The sequence below is a fragment of the Abramis brama genome (assembly GCF_963993115.1).
Source record: "Abramis brama genome assembly, chromosome: 12".
NCBI lineage: Eukaryota > Metazoa > Chordata > Actinopteri > Cypriniformes > Leuciscidae > Abramis > Abramis brama.
The window spans coordinates 9,416,920-9,441,777 of NC_139974.1; the positions used below are offsets into that span (position 1 = coordinate 9,416,920).

General features: G+C 40.1%; 1 protein-coding gene across 2 annotated transcripts in view; it reads right to left on the minus strand.

Annotated features, from left to right (window-relative positions):
• Positions 1-5,910: 5,910 nt before the first annotated feature.
• cica (capicua transcriptional repressor a) overlaps positions 5,911-24,858 on the minus strand; it is a 28,801-nt gene continuing 9,853 nt past the window's right edge. The window contains exons 3-21 of one of the 2 annotated variants that reach the window (XM_084130977.1): positions 23,338-23,469; positions 23,039-23,192; positions 21,324-21,423; positions 20,849-21,031; positions 19,754-19,886; positions 19,353-19,640; positions 18,729-18,826; positions 16,611-17,457; positions 15,323-15,462; positions 15,065-15,225; positions 13,895-14,082; positions 13,322-13,738; positions 12,682-12,854; positions 12,432-12,556; positions 11,500-11,651; positions 11,256-11,387; positions 11,038-11,163; positions 7,754-8,059; positions 5,911-7,055 (exon numbers count right to left, since the gene is read on the minus strand). In XM_084130977.1, coding sequence (XP_083987103.1) covers positions 7,788-8,059; positions 11,038-11,163; positions 11,256-11,387; positions 11,500-11,651; positions 12,432-12,556; positions 12,682-12,854; positions 13,322-13,738; positions 13,895-14,082; positions 15,065-15,225; positions 15,323-15,462; positions 16,611-17,457; positions 18,729-18,826; positions 19,353-19,640; positions 19,754-19,886; positions 20,849-21,031; positions 21,324-21,423; positions 23,039-23,192; positions 23,338-23,469 — 3,821 coding nt within the window. In that variant the 3' untranslated portion in view covers positions 5,911-7,055; positions 7,754-7,787. Of the gene's footprint in view, positions 8,060-11,037; positions 11,164-11,255; positions 11,388-11,499; positions 11,652-12,431; positions 12,557-12,681; positions 12,855-13,321; positions 13,739-13,894; positions 14,083-15,064; positions 15,226-15,322; positions 15,463-16,610; positions 17,458-18,728; positions 18,827-19,352; positions 19,641-19,753; positions 19,887-20,848; positions 21,032-21,323; positions 21,424-23,038; positions 23,193-23,337; positions 23,470-24,858 lie in introns of both variants that reach the window. The other variant, XM_084130976.1, reaches the window with a different exon arrangement.

Genomic DNA, 24,858 nt, shown 5'->3' on the forward strand with positions numbered 1-24,858 from the left:
TTTCTATACTTGCAATGAAGCTAAAAATATAAACAACTACATCATTATGTTGATATCCTATATTTTTTACAATAAAACTTTAGACAAACATGTCTTCTAATATCCTCAGTTGTTGTGTATACCGAGCTGCACAGACAGTGGAGCTGCATCAAACAAATTTGTAAATTACTTTCCAACCCATTGTGCGAGTTCACTTTAATACCGCGTGCTTTATATACATGTTGCTGCTGATTGGACTGCAGTTCTGACACACCCACCAAACAAGAGAAAACGTATCTCAAACCCCGTTGCACACCGGTGCACGCCGTTTCCAGGAAACATGACGTTCCACCCGGAAACCGTAGCAAAACGTTGCGCACCGTTTTGAACTTGAACATGCCCCGGCTGTGAGTAACCGTAGCAACAGGCAGTCAAAGTATCCGTTTACAATTTATTGTATCAAAACAAAACTGAAGGGTTCTACGAGCTGAGTGGACTAGGCTAAATATCTCCGAAACCAAGTTATTGTTTGTAAAAACTTTAGATTTCGATTGTAAAACTAATTAAAATATAAACTAATGTTTTAAAAATGTGTTATTTGGCAAGTGACCATGGTATAAGCGGGTTAATGCCCTTCGAGGTGTCCATTGTCAGGTATTAATGGACACCTCGTCGGGCATTAACCCTTACATACAGGGGCGGATTAAGGTGGTCAGGGGCCCAACACTACAGTGTTTTCTTTACATTCCTTCAAGTGGTGGACCACAACAGTAAGACAATTACCACCACACCACATAGGTCAAATGAAAAATTGAACATTACGAACAAAACACAAATACAAACAAGCATAAGGCACAGTGCTTAGAATCAACCATTTAATTATGATCAAGAAACACTGGCAGTTCAACCAAAACTAACATAAACAGAGTGTAAGTGGAAAGAATATCAGATATTATCCTCTGCCACCACAGCCCCAAAACAAATGTAAACAGCAAAGCAACAAAATACCTTCATATTTCAACTCTCACCACTTGCTGTTGTCTCTCTCAAACTAAATAAGCTAAAACTAAATAAGCTATGTATTAATATTAATAAAAAAAAAATATATATATATATATATATATATATATATATATATAAAAAACAAAAAAAATCCTCACCATCAGCATTGGCGTGTTCCACCTCTTTAGGTGCCTTCTTACAAAAGAAATCTTTCAGCGTTCGTTTCATCTTCTCTCTTATGGAGCCGATCACACCAAACGCGTTTTTCAGGTTCGATCACACATAACGAGCAGTGCGCTGCGTTTTTTATTTTGCTAGGCAACCACTGAAACAGCTGTCCTGTCAGTCAAGTAAACGTCCAATCAGCCTTTTAAATTCCGCGCGGTAGTCAGCTCCCTGTCACGTGACAACGGAGCGAAGTGAAAGGGAGTGGGAGTGATTGACAGCTAATATTAACCAATCTAAAATCTGCTTTAAAGTTAAGAACGTAAGGATGAAGTTTGATTGGTTATGTAACGTTGGATAGAATGATGGTCCGCCATCGCGTATCAGCGCACATATTTTGTAGAGAAATGAAAACAGGTCGCAACACAACCATTATTTGCACTCGCACAAATGCTCCAAATATATTTTTAGGTCGCACAGATTAAATTTCAGGAGCATATGCGACCAAAATGGTCGCAATTTTTTCAAATGTTTCTTATGGGCCAATTAGGGTCTTTTTTTGTTCGCGCTTAAGTAAAAAAATAATAATAATAATAATCTGGCCAATCCGAGGCCCCTGCACACGTGGGGCCCCTAGGCTGCAGCCTACAAGTCTGTGCATTAATCCGCTCCTGTATAATAATACATTTTTTTATTTGAAAGCGCTTTTCTGAGTAGCCTACTCAAAGACACTTTACATAGAAAAAAAATCATAAAAGCAGCAGGAACAACATTAAATAGAAAAAAAAAGCACTAAAAACACACTGGACTAAGCTAAACATTAAAAGCAATTTTAAAAAAGTGAGTTTTTATCAGTGATTTGAATGTTGGAAGGTCAGTGCAGTCGCAGATTTGTTTTTGGAGAGAGTTCCAGAGGGAGGGGCCAGCAACAGAGAAGGCGCTGTCACCCCAGGTTCGGTGCTTGGTCCTGGGAGGTAGAGTCAGGAGGCTGGCATCAGATGAGCGGAGGTTAGGCTACGAGATGGGTTGTGGCGGTGGAGCAGGTCACTGAGGTAGGAAGGGGCCTGGTTATGGAGGGCTTTGTGTGTGAGGAGAAGGATTTTGAATTGAATTCGTTGTGGGACCGGGAGCCAGTGGAGGTTCCTGAGGACAGGGGTGATGTGGTCACGGGTGCGGGTGAGCAGACGAGCAGCAGAGTTCTGGATGTATTGGAGTTTATTCAAGGTTTAATTGGATGTTGTGCCGTACAGGATGCTATTGCAGTAGTCGATGTGATGAAGGCGTGGATGAGGGTTTCTGCAGCAGAGAAAGAGTGATGGACGGAGTCGGGCGATGTTTTTGAGGTGAAAAAGGCAGTTCTGGTGATTTGTTTTATGTGGTGTTCAAAGGAGAGGTTATTGTCAAAGATGACGGTGAAGGGGGTGGATTGGAATCCACTGCTGCTTCAATGTATATGTAATGAGTGATTATAATCAAGGTATTAATCAATATTTTTCGTTCTAAATATCAAATGAGTTGAATGACTTCTCTGGAGATTTTACTTTGTTATAGAAGTTACCAGTGTGATTACTGAGATGTTCTTTTCATGTATTCTTTAATGTCAGTATTTGATATCTGAATGCAGTAACAGTGCTTTCTCATTTAACCCGGCTTCAAGAAATTAAATAGGGAAATGTTTTGTGTTTGAGAAAGGTCTTCAACATTTTAAAACACATAGTTGAAGCCAATAGTTTAAGGGACCATTTCTCAGTTAAAGCCTTACTTTCCAGTTAGACTAAAATGTAGCTCTTCTTGAGAAAGAACGCATTATCTTGATGTTTTGAGACGAGACTCCTGTTTATAGTTCGAAGATAACGTCAGTAAACTATGGAGTGCCGCAAGGATCTGTGTTAGGCCCTCTGCTATTCTCAATATATATGCTGCCACTTGGTAATATTATAAGAAAACATGGAATTAATTTCCACTGTTATGCTGATGACACTCAATTATATATTTCATCACGACCAGATGAAAACAATAAATTATCTAAATTGACAGAGTGTGTTAAAGATATAAAATACTGGATGACATGTAATTTTCTGCTATTAAATTCAGATAAAACGGAGGTATTACTTATTGGTAAAAAAACTGCCCACAAAACCTCTTACAATACAACTTTACTTTAGAAGGATGTCCTGTTACTTTATCCACTACAGTAAAAGACCCGGGTGTTATATTAGACTGCAACTTGTCTTTCGAAAATCATATTTCATATGTTACAAGAACAGCCTTTTTCCACCTTAGAAACATTGCTAAGCTACGTAACATGCTATCAGTTTCTGATGCAGAAAAGTTAGTTCATGCATTCATGACCTCGAGACTAGATTACTGTAATGCTTTATTAGCTGGTTATCCTGCATCCTCAATAAACAAGCTACAGTTAGTCCAAAATGCAGCTGCTAGAGTTCTTACTAGGTCAAGGAAATGATCATATAACACCAATTCTATCATCTCTACATTGGTTACATATAAAGTTCCGTATCAATTACAAAGTATTACTAATGACCTATAAAGCCCTAAATGGTTTAGCTCCTGGGTATTTAACGTAACTTCTATCGCCCTACAATCCATCGCGCTCTTTAAGATCACTAAATTCAAGGCTTCTGGTCATTCCTAGGATATTTAAGTCCACTAAAGGAGGGAGGGCATTTTCACATTTAGCTCCTATAAACTGTGGAATGGCCTTCCTGATATTGTTCGAGGCTCAGACTCGCTGTCCCAGTTTAAAACTAGATTAAAGACGCATTTCTTTAGCCAAGCATTCACATAATACTTACCTTTTATACTACAGTTGAATCAGATTGAATGCATTATTTTTATGAACAGCAGCTACGCTAATTATTTCCCATCTGCTTTTCTGTTGTTATCTCGGGACGCTAGTCCCAAGGTAAATACAGATTGTCAGCTCCAGTTTGTATCCAGCCTCCCATGGAAACTACAGATGCCCCAACACCCGTGCAGAGACGACTCGAAGCTTGTGAAGAGACGACTCGACGCCTGTGGAGACGACTCGACGCTGGCGATATGTTTATGCCCTAAATTAATGCATGATTAACTAACTGTATTTTTCTATGTACATTTCTGAAATGCACTTTCTTTAAAGCTGCTTTGAAACAATATGTATTGTGAAAAGCGCTATACAAATAAATTTGAATTGAATTGAATAGTTCGAGCCTGGCCAAATCCAACCTTGGAAAAGCTATGTGTCGGTGTGTGTGTGTTAGTCTTCTTGCTTACAGGTTAAGGAACCACTGGCATTATTGGAGATTGACTGAGTTGTTGTTCTGGACATGCTGGCGCCCAGCAACCCAAATCTGCGACCTGGAAGGTCACGCCGTGCCTGACTTCAGGGTCTGAGTGTCAGCTGCATAATCTATGGAGAAATTGGTTCTGTCTATCTGTATATGTGTGGAAAATTACTATGTTTATCTATTTCTTAGCCAATCAGAATCATTCAACCTGTAAGCAATGACATAGCTTAGACCTTGGAAATGGTATAACTGCTGTGATCTGTGTAACTGTAAGCGGGGCGGCCTACGAACTCCTATGTGAGTCTTGAAGCTGACTTCTGCTGATGAAACTGCAAACTATCTTCAGTAAAACTTTTCTTCTATTTTTTATAATTCTGACTCCGGGTCTTCTTTCAAACATCTGGTCCTTGGGTCCTAAACTGTTAACCCCTAACAAAGGTGTCAACAGTGAGGGAGAAACTGTGAATGGTTTTAGTGATGGTTTTGGGACCGATGATGATCATGTCTGTTTTTTCGCAGTTGAGTTGAAGGAAATTGGTGTGCATCCAGGATTTAATGTCAGTGAGGCAGTTGGAGATAGTGGAGTGGGTGGCAGAGGTGATGGATTTGGTGGAGATGTAGAGCTGAACATCATCGGCATAGCAGTGAAAGTTGAGACCATGATGGCGAATGACATTGCCAAGGGGGAGCAGGTATAGTATGAAGAGGAGAGGACCAAGCACGTAGTGAGGTAGTTGCAGTTATGCAGTTAAATACAATTGTCTCTGTATATAATTATGGATATTTAGTTACAGTTTTAGGTGTTTTACTGTCTTACAAACAGGACCAGACAACATAGTGACAACGTGAACATCTAAAATTTCAAAAACATATCTATATCATACACCACTTTGCTTGTAAAAACAAACAAATCAACCACAAAATAACTGCACAAAAACCAAGCATTGTGTTAGGTCTTTAATTTTTTCAATAATCTCTTGTTTAGAAATATTGCACATGGTCAACATGCCTGTTGATGAGTTTACACTCACCTTTCTCATTCTAAAACTCCTTCTCCAAAGTAACGACAGTTTATTGGATACACAATCATAAGGTGTACACGCATACATGTGCAGGTATGTGTGTGTGTGTGTGCAAGCATTTGTCTGTTGCTGGGGGAGGGAAAGAAAGGGTAGATAAGTCAAGTTAAGAATTGAGTTGGTCAGTAGCCAGCATATGCTAACAGTCTTTTGATGTAGTGCCACTGCTTTTCTGGCAGGGAAAATATGAATATCATTTGCTTGGGAGTAAGTTGGATTTGTCAAGGTGCATGTAATGTTCGCACATACGCTCGCACACACACAGACATCTGTATATCATGGGACATATAGAAATATATAGGTATATTTATACATTTATATTGTCACACATTCAAGTGAAGACTGAGTAGCAGTTTTATGCTCATCACTCCTTCTCTTTCAGCAAAACCAGACGCAAGAAAGTGCTAGGTTACATTTTTTTTTCTCTTTTTTTTTTTTTTCTTCAGATTTTAGTTTGTTCAGTTTGGATTTCTCTCTCGATACTCGCTTCTAAATTCAGAATTTTTTTCCCACTCTCTTTTCAACATATATATAATTTTATTACAGCTTGTACAGTGAAAATCTATGGCACTAACAGGTCACTCGTCTACTTCAAAAAAATTCCCACCCACGTCCTATTGCACCAATGAAAGAAGAGGCAGAGTAAGAAAGAGGAGATCCTGAGAAATGCCGCCCCAGCGCTGGTCTCGGGTCAGCTTTCCCTTGCGTAATCCTGAATCGAAGTCCTCGCAGGCTACAAAGCTTGCTCTGACTCCAGACCAGTGCTTAAAGTGGCGCTTTCCATCAACACTTCAGTTAAAAGTCTTAAGGAGATGAAAAAATAAGGGCTTTCCTTACGGGGTAGCGGAAAGGGAGAATCGAACGCAATGGAACAAAGTCGTCTGTTAGTTTTTAAATATCTAAAAACAAATACTTTCCTGATTTAAATCATGGTCTAGGACCATATATTGTGCAAACACCTGATTGAAATATATAAAAAAGAAAGAAAGAAACGAGGAAAAGAACACAGAGAGAGCCTCGTGCCCACCCTCTGCCCCCCTCCCCAGCCATCACGGTTATATATATATATGTATATATATATATATACAGTGTACGGGGAAAAGCCTAAGTCGGCGGCCAGAGAAGAGGAGCTTCAGCTAAGAGGCTAAAACACAGTCTTTTTTTTTTTTTTCAACGTAATTGCTCCAACACTTAGATAGCTGGATTAGTCCATGCTGAAAATATTACTATAGTAAGAAGAAGAAGAGAGGCGCAAGCTAATACAAAAAAAGATATCAGTCAGTTCCACCGTTACGACACAACAACAAAACGACAAAGCATATCTACACGTTGATTCAAAGAGGGGTAGTGTCTCTATTCATATTCGTCTTCTTTTGTATGATTCTTCCGAGGTTAGGGCAATGTTTTCCTCTCTCGCTGTGAGTGTGCTGTGTTGTTGTTGTTGTTGTTGTTGTTGTTGTTATGCGATTGTGGCGGTCGCTGTAGCCTCTGTTTTCTGCTCCGCTGGTCTACGTGATTACGAGTCTTGAGTTTGTTGCTTCTGGGACAAAAAAAAAAAAAACCTGTTGTGAATTTACAGCCCGTGCTGAAGAACAGTAACAGCCGATGCATGTACCCCGCCACGGGGTGTAACATTTGCACGAAGACCTTTTTCCTCCCCGGCTATTGCTTTCCTCGGTATCTCGGTCTCTAAAAACGAAAGTGCAAGCGCATGTCCCCCGCCAACCACCCCCCACCCCATCCCCGTTTTGAATTGAAAGTTACCGGTACCTCAGTCTAATTTCTCTTCTAAAACATTCAGTCCATTCCATAAAAATCTGTGCTAGCCCCATGCGGGGGCTTTACTGAGCATGTGCAGACAGGCTGGTTTGGTGCTGCCTGTGGTGCAGCATTGAAGGGCTCTAAAATTCTGACAGAAAGTGATGCCCGCCCTAATGCAGAGGTGGACCAATGACTGCCCCCGACACCAGTGGCATATGCAAATGAGTGCGACCACATGCGCTATTTGTAATAGTTCCTTGTGCAAGTCATTAATGTGTGAAAGTGATATTGTTATGTAATTGCATAACGTGTGTGAACATGTGCGTGTTTGCGTGTGTAACTGTGCAGAACAACAGAACATCAACGAAGTGAACGCAATGGCAACGAAATCAGTTCGATTAGAAATGAAGCAAAATCCACATAAGTGCTGTACTGTCAACGGAAATGGTTTTACACATTTCTACAATCCATCCCTACATTCATCTTTCATCCTTCCGCTCTCAGTCGTTCTTCATCTCGATTCCTGTGGATCGCCCGCATCTTTCTTTGGCTCTTCCGTGGCCCTGCTCCTCTCTTCTGGCTCGGAATTCTCCCTGGGCGCTGGATTGGATGGTCCAGATGTAGAGGCGAAGTCAGAGCCGACGAGAGCCACGCCTCCCACAATTTCAGAACTGCCGGCGGTCTGCATGATCTTCTGCCTTACCTCGCGAATCTTCAGCTGCAGGCACAGCTTGTTGGGAAACGTGTCAGAGTAGCGAGCTTGGAAGGCAGCTGTGGCTTGCGCTGTAACAGAAAAATGAAATATGCATGCTAAGTTCCACCTTCCCAATGAGGAATTATTTCAGTTGTTGTAATGTTAGCATCAAAAAATTAAAAAAATAAATATGAATAGCATTGACTGCTGCATTTGACACAACAAATCAGATATCTGTGAAATAGTCTAGATAAATAGTCTTTTTTTTTAAATAAGTAGTAGTCAAAACTGAAATGTAAATCATTTGTTCATAACATTACAATTATAAATGTACACAATCATTTTTATTGAGTGGTTATTTTTCTACAAACAAAGTACACTACTGTTCAAAAGTTTTGTGATTTTTTTATGCTTGTCACATTTTGGGTTTGTTCTTGTCATGTTTCTGTGTCATGTCTTGTTTCCATGTCTGTCATGTGATTCCCTGTTTGTCATGTGATCCTGCCATGTCTTGTCATTGGTTAATTGTCTGATCATTGTTCACAGGTGTCCCTTGTTTTGTCATTAGTCTGTGTATTTAAGCCCTCATGTTTGCCATGTGTCTTTGTCAAGTATTGTTTCCTGTAGTCTGCTGTTGTGCAAAGTTCATGTTCATGCTTTTGTTTTCATGCCATGCCATGTTTTTGTTTCATGTTTTGTTTTTGTTAAAATAAACTGCACTTGGGTTCTCCTTTACACTTGCCTCCAGTGGATCCCATATTACAGAATACTTGACCTAAACTATGAACCCAGCAGTTGACCTCCTTCGTCTTTTGCGAACTCTGTCACAAGGTAGATTTTAATGATGTAGCACTCAAGGACATTTTTAGACATGGATTAGACGAACCTTTGCGCTATGGACTGCCTGGGGGAAAAATTCACTTCTCACTTGAACAATACATGGATTATGCTCTATTATTGAGCGGTTCCTCATTTACTGTGGGTTTTGAGGAGAAGCCCCACAAACCCACAGTATCTGCCAAGCCTGAGCCACTTCATGTCATGCCTGCCAAGCCTGAGCCACTTCACGTCATGCCTGCCAAGCCTGAGTCACTTCACGTCATGCCTGCCAAGCCTGAATCTCTTCATGTCATGTCTGCCAAGCCTGAATCTCTTCACGTCATGTCTGCCAAGCCTGAATCTCTTCACGTCATGTCTGCCAAGCCTGAATCTCTTCACGTCATGTCTGCCAAGCCTGAATCTCTTCACGTCATGTCTGAATCTCTTCACGTCATGTCTGCCATGTCTGGGTCTCTTCACGTCATGCCTGCCAAGTCTGAGTCTGTTCACGCCACGTCGGCCGCCGAGCCTGTGTCTCCTGACAAAATGGCCGCCGCCGAGCCTGTGTCTCCTGACAAGATGGCCGCCGCCAAGCCTGTGTCTCCTGACAAGATGGCCGCTGCCACGCCTGAACCTGAGCCCTCAGCAGAGATGGCCGCCGCCACGCCTGAACCTGAGCCCTCAGCAGAGATGGCCGCCACTAATCTTGAGTCCTCAGTTATGGCTACACTAACAATTATGGCCACAGCCATATGGTGTGTGTGGTCGGTGCACACATTTGAAGTTCACGTCATGTCTGCCGAGCCTGAGCCTGTTCACATCACGTCTGCCGAGCCAGAGCCTGTTCACGTCACGTCTGCCGAGCCAGAGACTGTTCACATCACGACTGCTGAGACTTTTCACGTCATTTCTGTTCCTGAGCCGTTGTCTGTTCCAGCCTATAACCCCATAGCTGTCCCCAAGAAAAAATTTTTTGGGGGGGCAGTAGGGTCCTTGATAGGACCATGGAGGCCGCGCCGCCCTGGCCTCCTGCACTGCCGGATCCGCCCACGCCTTGCCACGGCCCAGGTCCGCCCACGCCTTGCCACGGCCCAGGTCCGCCCACGCCATGCCACGACCCAGGCCCGTCCACGCCATGGCACGTCCCATGTCCTGTCCCCCTGCACGGGCCTGGCCCACCATCCCTCCCCCAAGACCGCCACCGCTCCACCACCCTCCTTGAACTTTTTTTCTTTTGTTTGGGTGTCGGGAGCCACCCTTAGAGGGGGGGATTCTGTCACGTTTTGGGTTTGTTCTTGTCATGTTTCTGTGTCATGTCTTGTTTCCATGTCTGTCATGTGATTCCCTGTTTGTCATGTGATCCTGCCATGTCTTGTCATTGGTTAACTGTCTAATCATTGTTCACAGGTGTCCCTTGTTTTGTCATTAGTCTGTGTATTTAAGCCCTCATGTTTGCCATGTGTCTTTGTCAAGTATTGTTTCCTGTAGTCTGCTGTTGTGCAAAGTTCATGCTTTTGTTTTCATGCCATGTCATGTTTTTGTTTCATGTTTTGTTTTTGTTAAAATAAACTGCACTTGGGTTCTCCTTTACACTTGCCTCCAGTGGATCCCATATTACAATGCTTTTAAAAGAAGTCTCTTATGCTCACCAAGGCTACATTTATTTGATTAAAAAATATAGTAAAAACCAGGGCTGGGCATTGACACAAATTCCTCTATTCGATTACGAGTTACAAGTTTGCGATTCGATCCTGATTAATTGTGGCCTATCAGGTACAGTACATGGCAAATTTCCTCAAGGAAAAAATATCACTCAACTAATGGTGTAAACTATACAGGGAACCCCAGTAGGTACATTACTATAATATTAAAATTAACAGATTTTTATGTTACTTGCATTTAAATTACATAAAAAGAAGGTTTAATAATGATATTGTGTAATAGGCCTAAGTTTATGATGAATATGCAATATTAGTGCATGCATTTAGCAAAATGCGCCACTCTAAAGTAATTTTTTTCTAGCTGACTAATGCGTTTATGGACATTGAATGGCTTTTCTGAGGTAAATATAACATTACGTGGCAATTATTTACAAGCTCTTTTATTGACGTCTTTCCGCGGTTGAAACACTGATTGAGAGATTACATGAGACATGATACGGATTTTGGTAAGCTGTACTGTATCTCTCAACATACCTTCTGATGTTCATTCATGTTTATTATACTGGGAGATGTTAACTCGCTGTTACCTGAGGGGAAGAAGCCGTGCTCCTGGAAGAGTTGCATGACGAGTGCACGCCGCTGGTCCAGCATCCGTCGCAGAGAGGAGGGCGGCACGCGGTCCAACTCCTCCAAAATATGCTCCGTCTCTCCAACTGATAAACACAGAAGACAAGAAAACATATATAAATAAATATCATTATGTATGGGTTAATGAGAGTGAGTTTATACATAAAAATGAGCCCACCAGCCCTATCGAAGGTGAAGATGTCCCCTTCACACTTGGCAGCACTCTTGGGTGTGTTGGGTTCTGAGCTGCAGCTGGACAGGCGACGACTCTTCCTCCTTGGTGAACTGGGGTCGTCGGCGGAGTCTAGATCTAGGGAAGGGAAGAAAAGAGAAAGAAAGAGAAGATCAAAATCACACAAAAAGGCAAAAGTGAGGAAAACAGTACAACAAAAATTCTCATTATATTTATAATTTGCTCTCACCTGTAGAGTTCCTCCTCTTCTTGCGGTAGCTGCCCAGTATGGCTCTAGGGGAAGTTGCAAGACTCTGTAGATTGGGAGAGGGCAGCACTTCTTCAGGCTTGAACTCCGGCAGCTCTTTAAGACGCTCTTCAAAAGTGGAGCCAAACAGCGTCCTGAGAAAGAGCAAATATCGTTTTTAGAAAATTAAATATAATGATGAATCTGACACATCAGCAGAGAAATAATGTACATCACATATACAGTAGTTCTTCAATGAGGTGAGCAGAAATGCAGGGACATGACTACCAACGACTACCATTTTTGGCGTAAATGAAAAGAATAAGGGTTTTTTGATACATAAGTGCAAACAAATGTGTCTAAATGCATAGGCTTAAACGGTCTACAACAGTCAGTTTTCCCTTCCAGGTCAAATATTGTCATGGCTGAGCAAACATTTGAAGAGAATCTTGAAGTGAAGTTAGTAAACTGTCAATACTGCCGGCACATATATTTTGAAGGTCTATTGAACCCTTGAGTACTAAGGAGAGTTAACAGTACATCTTCGGAACACAAATGAAGATCTTTTTGCTGAAATTTGAGAGCTTTCTGTCCCTCCATTGACAGCTACACAACTGACACTGACGCTTCAAAAAGTTTGTAAAGAGATCGTAAAACTAATCCATATGAATTGAGCTGTTTAGTCACGAAAAGAAAAATTGAGCTGTTTAGTTAAGAATGAAAGTCTTATGGGTTTAGAATGACATGAGGGTGAGTGAGTAGACAAAAATGTTCATTTTTGGGTTAAATATCCCTTTAAGTCAAAGTCAAAATTACTAAAACTTAAACTAAAAATAACAAACATAAAAGGCCATTAAATAACATAAATAAATAAATAAATAACAAAATAACACTGCTAGTCTAGTCAACGTGTAATCTAGGGCAAAGCCACTCACTTGTCACCAGCATCAGCAGTGCTTTTCAGTGGAGGTGGGCGGAACTTGGCCTTTTTAGCTGAAGGAGTGTCAGCCTGCAAAGGCGGTGGCAGGGGGTCCAAAACAGAAGATTCCCTGTGCCCTGACTGAAAGAAAAAATAAAATTTGATCAATGGAGAACATGGTGATTCGATCTTGCACAATGAAGTTTTGTATGAGAACTGTTTAAATTGATCAAAGTTGGATTGTACAGCTGAAAAAAGCATCTTACTTCTCGACTCTCGTCTTTGTTGTTGGTCTCAGCTTGAGTCTCTGTCTCCACTTCCATTGCTGTTGCCGTTTCAACTCTCTGTGTTTGAGACAGGCCCCCTTCCACATCTCTCGCATACTCTCGCTCCATTTTGCTCCCTTTCTTTCCGTCCTCCTTCCCTTCACAATGCTGACCTGTTGAACATTTTGAATTTTACTTTGAGAGACTGCAAACCCATTCTGTAGGAGACAAATGCTTGATCAATATTTAATGACAACTGCTGTTAAAGACGTCGAAATGGCCAAAATATACTTCTGAAGCATCTTTTGAATTAGCAATTGATGGTATAACCAAAAGCTTATATTATGGTGACAGTATAAAAAAAAAAAAATCTTCAAAAGTCACTTTTGATAAATTGAATGTGCCCTTGCTGAATAAAAGTATAATTAAAAGTGTATAAAAGTATTCAAAGTATTATTTGTTAGAAAACTGACCCCAAACTTTTGAATAAAATAGTCTCACAATATAATTGTTTTTGCTGAAAATTGTATTTTTTAATCTACTGAAATGAATATGTAAAAAAAAAAAAAAAAAGAGTATTTTGAAATTTGGTAAAAATGTTTTACTACTGTACAACTGAAGTTTATAAGGTTACTTTTACCTTTATGTTTGTGTGATGTACAGATGGGTTGCACCGATTCCTCCAAACCACTAGGTGGCGCCTGATGTCCATCCTTTGACACCAACAGGTCTCTCTGTTTCTCCATCTCTTTCCTAGATTCTGCTCCTCTCTCGTTTTCCATTTGCATGTTTACCTGAGACTGCAGCTGTGCATCTGTCTGCGTGTGTGGTTGCGCAGCCACGGCTGAGGAGGTCTTCGCTTGAGGCGTTGAGGATGATGCCGGAACTGATGTGGAACTTGGTGTGCTTTGTGGCAAGGCTGTCACTGACACAACTCCTCCGGCTAAGCTGACGCTGGGGTAAATGGCGGTCACAAGTTGACGGGTGGCTGTCGAGGCTTGTGAAGGTTGTGACAATCCGTTTGGGGGTGGGCATTGAGCCAGGAGGGGTGGCTGACCTGTGGTACAAATATGATAATGTTTGTCATAGTCTTAAATATGTGTTGGTGGTTTAAAGAACTGTCAGCTATTATACATCGGCCCGAAGTCAAACTCCGACAGTTAATGTTATTCCCCATACCCCTTTATGACGCCAGGGATCGTAACATTCTTACTTGCAACAATAGGCTGAACCAAGGCCTGACCAGCTGGGGCAATTGCAGTAAAGCCAAGAGTCGCCACTGGAGATTGCAAAAAAGATGGACCCACAGGTGACGGGGTCTGCTGGGAGGAAGAGACTGCAGGTGTAGAACCCAATGGCAAAGGAGTCGCAACTCCAGGAGTGGACTGGACATATGTGATCCTGAACAACAAAAGCACAGCAGAAAGTTAGGTTTTCCCAAGTGAGGCATGTACCTGGATCTTTTTTTAACAATCCTGTCAAAGGAGCAAATGCCTTACCCTAACTACCCCTAAAGTCAGAGGATGAACGATTGTATTCACTTTTACACCGTTTCCAAGTTTAGTTTTAGACACAGCTTTTGTGTTTTGACAAACAAAAGTCCTTTAAATACAGTCATTGTTTCTTCATGTCATATTGAAAAATGTTAGTTCATTTTACACAGACTGAACTGGCACATAATTTTAGTAAACGACAAATTGCAAGGGACATGATTATATATATATATTAATTATATCATATATATACATTTTTACTGCATTTTAATAGAGTAAATCATGCATTAAGAGCGTGCACACAGTAGTCTAACTTAAACTGAAAAGTGAATGCACACTCAACGTGTGTTTTTGCAAAGTAAAGGACATACTGTACTTGATAATGTCAGATTGCACATCGTTAAAACAACAATTACAACATTATTGTAGATATCGTTGTGTGTATATATATATATTGCACACCCCTAATTATATATATTTAATAAGAAAAAAATACAAATCAGTTATAGACTATAGAAGATTTTTTGCCTTCAAAAAAACACAGTTAAATCTTGCAATGTTATTTTTTTAACAGTGTGTTTTCATTAAAATCATTTAAATATTGTCACAGTATACGTCTTTTTTTGTCTCATCTTCATTATCACTGATGAAAATAAAACTTTGTCAACTAACACATTTGTCAGTAACTTTGGTATCGGGTGCCCCTAACCCCAGCTCAAACCCTACCCTTCCTGAAACATTATAGGATGTTGTCCCAGGACCAACAAGGATGTTGATCCAGGAACATGTCCTACTTAGCACAGTCACTAGAAGATTAGGTTAGGTTATGTTATGTTTCAGTACTCAGATGTCTGGCAGCAGTTTTAAAGAGACAGTGGGCGGTAGAGTACCTTGTAGGTGGTGGCGTCAAGAGCACCGTCTGAGGAGGGGTGGGCCCTGGGGCCATGACAGTCGCGGTTGGCATAGAGACAGGAAATGAGCTGCCGGTATGCACTGATCCACCAGGATGCACATTTGTTTGGACCACAGGCATTGGTGCAATTTGAATGATCTGAAAAGCAAAGAAGCGCATGAGTCCGACTCATCTATTGTTAGTACAGTAAATACTTCTTGTTCATGTAGCAGGGAAGTAACTCAAGGCAATCTACCTTACTTCCTGGTTGAGCCCCATTTTGAACAGGAAGGTGTGGGCCCACCAGGGAAATTGGCTGCGGAGGTGTAGATCCTGTTCCGACAGTTGCCATGGGAACAAGCATCTTGCTTTGCAAGACTGGAGACTGCGCTTGAACTGTGCAGACAGATGAAAAGGACTGATATAGTAAGAGACCGAGAATAGATTTGATGAAGTGCCTAATTTCCCAAACACTGTGTGCATTATCCTGATCCCTCTAAGCTTGAGAAACCTCATGAAATCTCTCAAATTCATGAATAAAAACATGCTAAAGCTCACTCTGACTCCGATGTGGACATATCACATAATTAACAGGGTTCCCACATGTTTTGAAATCAATTTCAGTGACTTCTTCATGAATGAGTCATTTGTGAACTGATTTATTGAAAAGAACCAATTCACTCACACATCAAATATTGGGCTTGGTTTACACAAAAAGCAATATCTAGTCCAGCGATTCAAAACGTTTTTGTTTTGTTAAACCTTTAAAGTAGAAACATAAAAATGTTAGGGTTGTCAAAAGGTTAAAAAAAAAAGGTATTTTTTTTATTTTTAATTAAGCTAATTATTTTTTGTCATTGTTATGGAAAATAAGTATAATACAAGCTAAATGGAATTAATTACAGGTTGGATGTCAACAAAAACTTGATGGATTAATTGAAAACAGCTGTGGATATATACTACCATTTAAATTTAAACTAATACTTTTATTCAGCAAGGATGCTTTAAATTGACCAAAAGTGAGTGTAAAAGATATTTGTAATGTTATAAAATATTTCTATTTCAAATAAATGTTATTCTATTCACTTTCTATTCATCAAAGAATCCTGAAAAAAAAGTGTCTCCGTTTCCACAATAAAAAAAAGCAGCACAACAGTTTTCAACACTGATAACAATAAGAAATGTTTCTCAAATCATCATATTAGAATGATTTCTGAAGGATCATGTGACACTGAAGACTGGAGTAATGATGCTGAAAATTCAGCTTTGCATCACAGGAATAAATTACATTTCAAATGATATTCAAATAGAAAACAATTATTTAAAATTACGACCCTAAACATTTAAACGGTAGTGTACACTAATCAAACCAATATATATTTTCTAAACGAAGCTAAATTAAGTGAATAATTTGCATACATTTTAAGATTTGATTCATTTTCATGAATTTTCCAGGCCTGAAAAACTCAAAACTGTGGGAACCCTGAATTTAACTTAAATCGCACTAGACTCCGCCACAACAATTTAACTGCCTCAAATCTCACCTCCGCCTCCTGGGCTGACTCCTCCCACTGCTGGGACTGAAGCATATCTTATCCCTTGTCCCGCCCCCGAATGTACACCATTGGCCAGGGTCACATGGGTGGGTGTGGCACTAGGCAGGGCAAGGACGCTGGAGGTCTGCTGGGAGGAGGGACTGTTGGGATTGGCAGTTGCAGGCAGAGTTGGAAGGATGTACTGCACCTGTGTTACAGGTTTCCCGCCACTAGAGGGTGTAATAGAGGCAGTGGGGAGGAACTGGTGATGAAGTAGGGGAAGGGGTACTGCACTGTTACTAGGGGCTCCGTTGCATGGAGTAGGATGAGGTGGGGTGATGAGCTGAACAGTGGGTTGGTTTGGGAAGGCTCCTCCCAAGACTAGGCCAGTAACTAAGCCTCCTTGCCCATTAGGTTTGGGAGAAGAGGAGGAAAAGTACCCACCTCCTCCTGCTCCACCGGCACCTATCAGTAGCTTGGGCTTCCCGTCTGGAGGTAGGGTCCCATCAACTGGCTTGCTGGCGATGGGGATAGGGGTGCTAGTGATGGGTCGAACAACATTGGTCACTATGGTGGGGGCCATCCTTACAGTGCCGTGTGAATAGTACGTCCCCGCATCATGCAGCAAAGTGGTATTTATACTACTGACGGAAGCTGAATTAATTTGGAACGGAACATGCCCTCCTCCACCTCCTCCTTTCCCTTCTTTGGGCTCCCCATTATTTAGCTCTGCACCACCCATCCCTCTCTTTTTCTTCTTCTCCAGGTTCTCTTCACGCCCTTCTTCATCTTTGTTGGCAGTTGTGCCAGCCAGAGAGAACGCCAAAGAGGAACGGACTACTGGTTGGAAGGTGCGCTGAAAGGAAAATATCATTTGTTACATCAGACTACACTGATAATTTCATTCACATTCTGATTAAAAATTAGGTTTGTGCTGGATTTGACGTTGATGTTGTCTTGTAACTTTACGAAATGTGACAATTCAAATGTGGAGAATAGAGAATATGAGGATTTAAGTGAAAAACAACTTCAACTTCCTACACAAAGCTAATGTATGGCTTCAGAGGACTTGGAATTTACACTGACATTGACATTACATTTATGCATTTGGCAGACACTTTTATGCAAAGCAAGATCAATAATCATTTTTATCAATTTGTGCGTTCCCTGGGAATTTAACCCGTGACCGTGTCGTTTTTAGGGTCATGCTTTACTGTTTTATCTCTAGGAAGGCTCAAAGTGGAATGTCATATAGACTACTTTTAACGTACTTTTATTTTGTACTTTTTGGATAAATTATGATCACTACATATTATTTATATATGGAAAAGCTGCATAAAAATATAATGAAAGGCAACATATCTCATTTTCATTTAGGTTAACTTGATTTACTAAAATAACTACAACTAATACAAGTAAAATGAAAATGGAAAATATTCAAATAAAACAAATACTGTTAAAAACTATAATAGTATTTTATTGATAATAAAATAACACTGGTTTGGAATGACAAGAGGATTAGAAAATAATGACAAAATTTTCATTTTTGGGTGAACCATCCCTTAAGGCAAACAATTTGGTCAGTGAACCATCTAAGAGAAGGAACAACATCTGCTGCCTTGTGGATATATCCACTGGCGTGGAAAACCTCAAGAGTAAACCCTGAAGAAATAGTACTTACTTACCAGACAAACAAAGATGCTGAAATAATCTGGTTTTATAAATAATAATTAGATGAGAGCAAATATAATTTCTGTTGCTATGGTAATAAGGCTTAGCTAATTTAAAGCATATTCCTTAACAAGTGATCCATAGTCCTTTCACCAATGAAATATAAACATTAACTTTGTTCTAGACAACATATCACAGCTGGATGAGGTTAGTAGGCGAATAACAGCGACGTTTTTTTCAAACATCAAGATTTTATCTTATAAATTGCACAAATGTATAATGGGAAAGTGTCAGTAATTTTTAAAGAATAAAGATTGCATGTAGTAAAAATCCCCCCCAAAAAACTGCATGTATAACAATTAAACAGAATTTTTTTTTAAATAGTTTTAGTTGAACTATAACTGAAACACTGTGGGATTGTCATGCCAGCTACCCATGTGATGTATTTAGTGTTACCTTGCTGTCAGCCTCATCTGCATGGTCGTTTTCATCATCGCTGTCTGTCACTCTCTCTTTACACTTCAGGTCAATGGAGCCGTCTGCAAACGAGTCTTCTGCGAAGGAATCACACGTTAGCTGTGAGACCAGGCCTTGCATATCTCACACTCATGAGACTGAGAGAGCTGAGCAGTGAGGGGATTTTGCCTCTCCAAATTCAATGCATGATGTTCTGATGGCGGTGGTGCATCAGAGAGCACAGAGCTCGTGGGAGACACAGACTCAAGAATCAGTCAGGACTGACTAATAATGAGAATGGAACGCAAAGCGCTTGTAACATCAAAACAAAATAGCTGAAAGCATCATTTTCTGATGGTGGGTACATTCCACATGTAACAGCATTATCAACATATCAGGGATTTTCAACAGATCCAAAAAAATTTGGTTTCTAAAATTAATATTTGACATTAAAACACTGGACAGATCATTAGTTTTTCCTTTTCTGAAGAAACTATTAGTGGTGCTTGCATAAGCAAAACATGCCATAAAGATGCTACGGAGTTCTGCTAGGGAATTGCATGCTGTTCTGGGTTGTTGCTAGGTATCATATTAACAAGGATGTATTTAATGCATGTACTTTACCTATGGCATCATCATCCCCCTCTTCACAGATCACCATATGCTCTTCATCACTGGTCACATCCTCACTCGGCCGTTGAGGGTGAGCAGGGGTGCTTGGCTGAAACAGACCCGCACTTTCCAGATCTGTCTCCTCCTCCCTCCTCTCCAGAGTGTGCACAGCGCTCTGGGAAAAGGCGCGGGGCCGTTGAAGCTGCCCGCCCGTTGATCCTCTGTGACCGTCAGATCGAGGGGAAGTCCAGCTAGGCCCTGCTCCTTTGTGGTCTGTCCCCTGAGATGTGGAATGGGCCTCTGGGGAGACAAAGAAGGTTAACTCTACATCAGTTGTGTTTCACACTACTGTGCACTCATAGTTTCACAAGACCAACAAACGCCCACGCATATAAACAAACACCCACACGGACCTGTGCTTTCAGACACGCTGCGCTCGCGAGCTTCTTTGGCCCCTGGAGTTCCCCGGCCCTCAGACAGGGACTTCCTCCTGTCCTTGTTACACCATTTCCAATCAGGGTGAGCCCGGAAATGAGCCTCCTTCACCTAAAAGAGAACAAGAGAAATACGAGTATGAAACTTTAGAGTTACAAATAATGTAACAGGCTGAATAAATAAAGATTTTCAAAATGTTGGATCATGCACAATCTAATTTCTAATATTTTTACATGAATGTAATGTGCACAATTTTTTAAATTGTTTAATTTCATAAATGTATCATTACTAAATAGCATTATTAAATTATAAATGATTATACTATATATACACATTACTGTTTTACTTTTTTATATTAGCGTTTGTGGTCAGTAAGATTTTTATTGTTACATTTTTTATTAGCAAAATAATTTTATTTAGCAAGGATGCATTAAATTGATCAAAAGTGACAGATAAGACTTTTACATTGTTACAAAAATGCTGTTCTTTTGAACTTTCTACTCCTCAAAGTATCCTGAAAAACATGTATCATGGTTTCCACTAACATGTTAAGCAACACAACTTTTCAACATTGATAATAATGTTTGTTGAGCATCAGATCAGATGATTTTTGAAGGATCATGTGACACTGAAGGCTGGAGTAATGATGCTGAAAATTCAGCTTTGCCCACACAGGAATAAATTACATATGAAAACATATTAAAATAGAAAATAATAATATTTCTCAATGTTACTGTTTACTGTATTATTGATCAAACAAATGCAGCCTTATTGAGCAAAAGAAAACAAAAGCGCAATGCTTCAAAAACATTTAAAAAATCGTTTTATCAAGTCAAACTTTTGAACGGTAGTGCATATTGGCATCAAACTGGTCATCGGCCATAGTGCTTTCCAAATATTTGCATCTACAGTACGTAATGTATATTGACTGCTGTAAAACTGTAATCGGTCTACCACTAATTCAAATGCAAAAACATGATTCAACTCCATGTTATAAATTTGTAAAAAAAACAGTGACAACAGATCGGCATTACATTTTCCTCTTGTGTAATATTTCACGAGTCTGACTGTACCTGGAAGGCAAGATCATGATACTTCTGCTTTTCTTTGGGTCCCAACGCATACCACCACTCGCCCAGTATTTTACTGACAGTGCGGTTGTCCTGGTTGGGGTGCCGCTGATGAACCAGTGCACGGTGCCTCTTACTAAAGATCATAAAAGCGTTCATTGGCCGTCTGATGTGGTCCTTTTCCCTCTTTGTGTAGGTTTGAGAGAGACAGAAAGAGAGGAGAAATTAGAAGCACAGACGATAATAAGGGAAATTAATGCTTATAAGTACAATGCTTAACAATTGCATCCTAAACCCCTTGACAAGTGTCTGGGGTTATTTTTCTGTTCTCACTAAAAGCGAGGTGGAGAGGTACCTCTAGTACTACTCAAAGAAAACCAAGCAACTCACAAAATTCCGTATTGTATGTCACTATTGTTGCCAACTAGGACAAAACCTCAGAATGAAGACACTACAGGAATAGAAGACTGAAACTTACCTTCTTGTCAACATCTTTTGGGAGTGCACTGAGAGATTGTGAACGCCTTTTCACTGGGCTGATGGATGGAGCAAGATCTTGAGCTACAACTGGAAAAAACCTGAAAAACATTTTAAATAAGTGAGAATTAGATTTTTTTTTTTAAATTAAGACAAAAAAAAAGTGTGCAAAAAAGAATCAGATGTTATTTTGTCTCAAAATGCCTTAAAGAGGTGAATATCATTTTTGTTTTTAGGAGTGGCCTTTCTAACAATGTAAATTGAGGGAATATATGGCCGTGGCCAAAAGTGTTGGCAGTAACATACATTTTGTGCTTCGTTGTTGTGGTGTTGATTCACATTGTTTCTAGATTGTTGTGCAGAGTCATCAAATACATTTTAAATCATTGCCAAAAGCTTCATTGGCCATACAAAATTAACTTTATTACAAAAACCCAAATTTCACTGTTTTCAGTGAAAACACTAATCACATCATCAACACATGGGAAGTGTGATCAAGTACTAGTCAGGTGAATTCACTCTTTATACTGATTGGATTATAAGAGCAGACTGATTGCTATGAAAGGAGGGAAGAAGCGCTTCCTATCGTGTTCTTGTGTTAGCAATTGTTGCCTCCAAAGAAAGATATACAGCGATCAATACTTTGCATCAAAATGGCCTCACTTGTAAGGAAATTGCTGCAAAGAATATTGCACATAAAGTATAATTTACTGGATCAAGAACTTCAAGGAGAGAGGTTCAACTGCAGAAGGCTTCAGGACACCCCAGAGTGTCTAGCAAGCGCCAGGACCGTCTCCTCCTGAGGATTCATCTACGGAATCATGTCACTACCAGTGCAGAGCTTACTCCATGCTGGCAGCAGGTGGGTGTGAATAAAAGGAAAACATGAAGGATTGACTGAAATTCTGCAGCAAGTACAAGGATTGGACAGCTCAAGACTGGTGCAAAGGTATTTTCTCTGATGAAGCTCGCTTACGACTGTTTGGGAAATCTGGAAAAATCAATTGTCTGGGGAAGAAAAGGTGAACGCTACCATGAGTCCTGTGTCGTGCCAACAGTGAAGCATCCTGAGAACATTCATGTGTGGGGTTGCTTTTCATCTAAAGGAGTGAACTCTCTCACAATTCTGCCCAAAACACTGCCATGAATAGAAAATGGTATCAAAACGCCCTGAAAGAGGAACTTCTCCCAATTTGATGATAATCTGTGCATTTTCCAACATGATGGAGCACCATGTCACGAGATCATTGCATTTAAATTTTGAAACGCCATCAGTCAGGATTTGAGCCAGAAGCTGTTATCCAGCATGCCCGTGCGAATTGCATAGGTTATGAAGAAGAAGGGTCAACACTGTAAATACTGATTCTTTGCATATATTGAATGTTTGTTTTTCTATTAAAAGCCTTTAAAACTAATGAAATGCTTATCATCATTTTCCAGTATACCATAGAAACGTGAAAAAAAAAAATCTACAAATACTGAAGCAGCAAACTTTGCAAAACACAAAATTTATATCACTGCCAATACTTTTGGCTGCGGTTGATAGGTGTGGGCGATAAAGGCAGATTACATTAAAAAAATATATAATAATAATAAATTGGTACATAATTATTATATCATAACATACATACTTTATGGGGAAAAAATTAAATAAATTTGTTTCGCCCACACCTATTAACACATTGCTCAAGAGACGAGATGCAAACGGATACTTACAGGTCGTCAGCATCACTCTCGGTCTCACTGTCGCCTCCTCTCTCCACGGGTGGGTCTTCAGCTGAAGGAGGGGGGCAAGATGGGGAACCTCTCTCTGGTGCTGCTGGATGGTCAACAAGTCCTTCAGTAACAAGGGCAACTCCACAGCGAGGCTCTGCAAGTTTATTCAGTTTCAAACTAAAATCAACTAAAAACATCAATGTAAATTCTGAATGCGATTTTGTGAATGTTATATGCAGTCATACAAGAACATTTTGCAATGTCAAATTATAGTGTTCCATTTTGCTATCAAATGTTACCTTTGCTCTGATTTACAAGTGTTAGGCCATCTGCAGGCTGCGTGGACATTTTTGTTTGGCTGGTCTCCAGAAAAGGAACCAATGAATGCCACGCAAACACTGGCACAGAGCGGGGCTCCACGTTGGTCCAAACTAAATGCAGAAACAGACAAACCTTTAATATACACGCATGATTGTTTTGGAAAACCTACAGCCTCTCTGTTCTCGTAAGAGGGAACTGTTGAAACAGCACCTCTCTGTTTCAGAATGAACTTGAATGAAAGCCATTCATATACATATGTCTGTGACACTAAGAATGTGTGTAATATGTCCTAGGCATCTGTCATTCAGTGAAATGTATATCTCAAATTAAGCACTCATGAGTATCAGGGCGGTCCAATCACCCTCTAGCCGTGCATGTCTGGGCAAGTTCCTGTGTACCATTTCAGACATGCTGCAACTGTCTAAAGAAACACTGACCCTGATAGCACAGGGCATTCTTCACTACACACACCCAAACACACCTGCTGCTGACCAGCATACCAAAGTTGATCTGAGCCCCCCTTATTTTTACAGTTTGCCAGTCTAATAGGAAATAGAAAGTGCCTTATGGTGTCCTCCATCTTACAAAACAGCATATTCTAGCCTGCACAATTGAATTCATCATTCAAACTCTTTCGTAAAATAAAACATAAACAAACTAGGCAGAAAATTAATATAGATAAGATCAATGTAGAAAGAACATTGAAACTGACTTTGTTATCTTGGGAGATCTGAGCAAAGTGTGTGACATTTTGAGATCTTTTCTGAGAAACTAGAGACACACGTGATAAATCTTTTTCAGGAGAAAAAATTAGGCAGAGAAAGAACTTTTTTTCAGGATTTAGAAAGTTCAAAAGAACAGCATTTATTTGAAAAAGAAATCTTTTTGTAACATTACACATATTTTTTACTGTCACTTTTGATAAATTTAATGCATTGATCAGATGCATTGCTGAAAAAAAAGTATTAAAGGGGTCATGAATTGAGAAATAAAAATGTCCTTGATCTTCTGACATATAAGACGGCATTGTACTATAAAAATATCCTGTAAGTTTCAAAACTCAAAACTTCTTCATTAGTCCAAAAACAGCTTTTATTGAAACCAAGGTGAGAAAACAACTCGTTTCGGATTTTGTCACAATATTACATCATAGTGCGAGAAAAAAATGTCTCTGCAGAAGATTAACACCTACTTTTATATCATTGTATATAATATATAACATAGCCCTGCCCACTGATTCGCACATGTCATGTAGTTGCAACAAAATGATAGAGATGCCTCTGAGGATTACAAGATGCTTGGCAGTGCCTTCCTTGTGATCCTGACATTAAGAAAGCGTGGGTGAACTTTTTAACGAAGTTCCAGTCAGATCGCATCAGTAAGACACTGTTTATTTGTTCGCGTCTGGATGAAACACGGCGCAGAGACTGTGCAGTGAGTTGTGTTGACAGAGTTTAGTGATTTGGAAGAGAAAACTTCAGAATAATGTCACAGAGTTC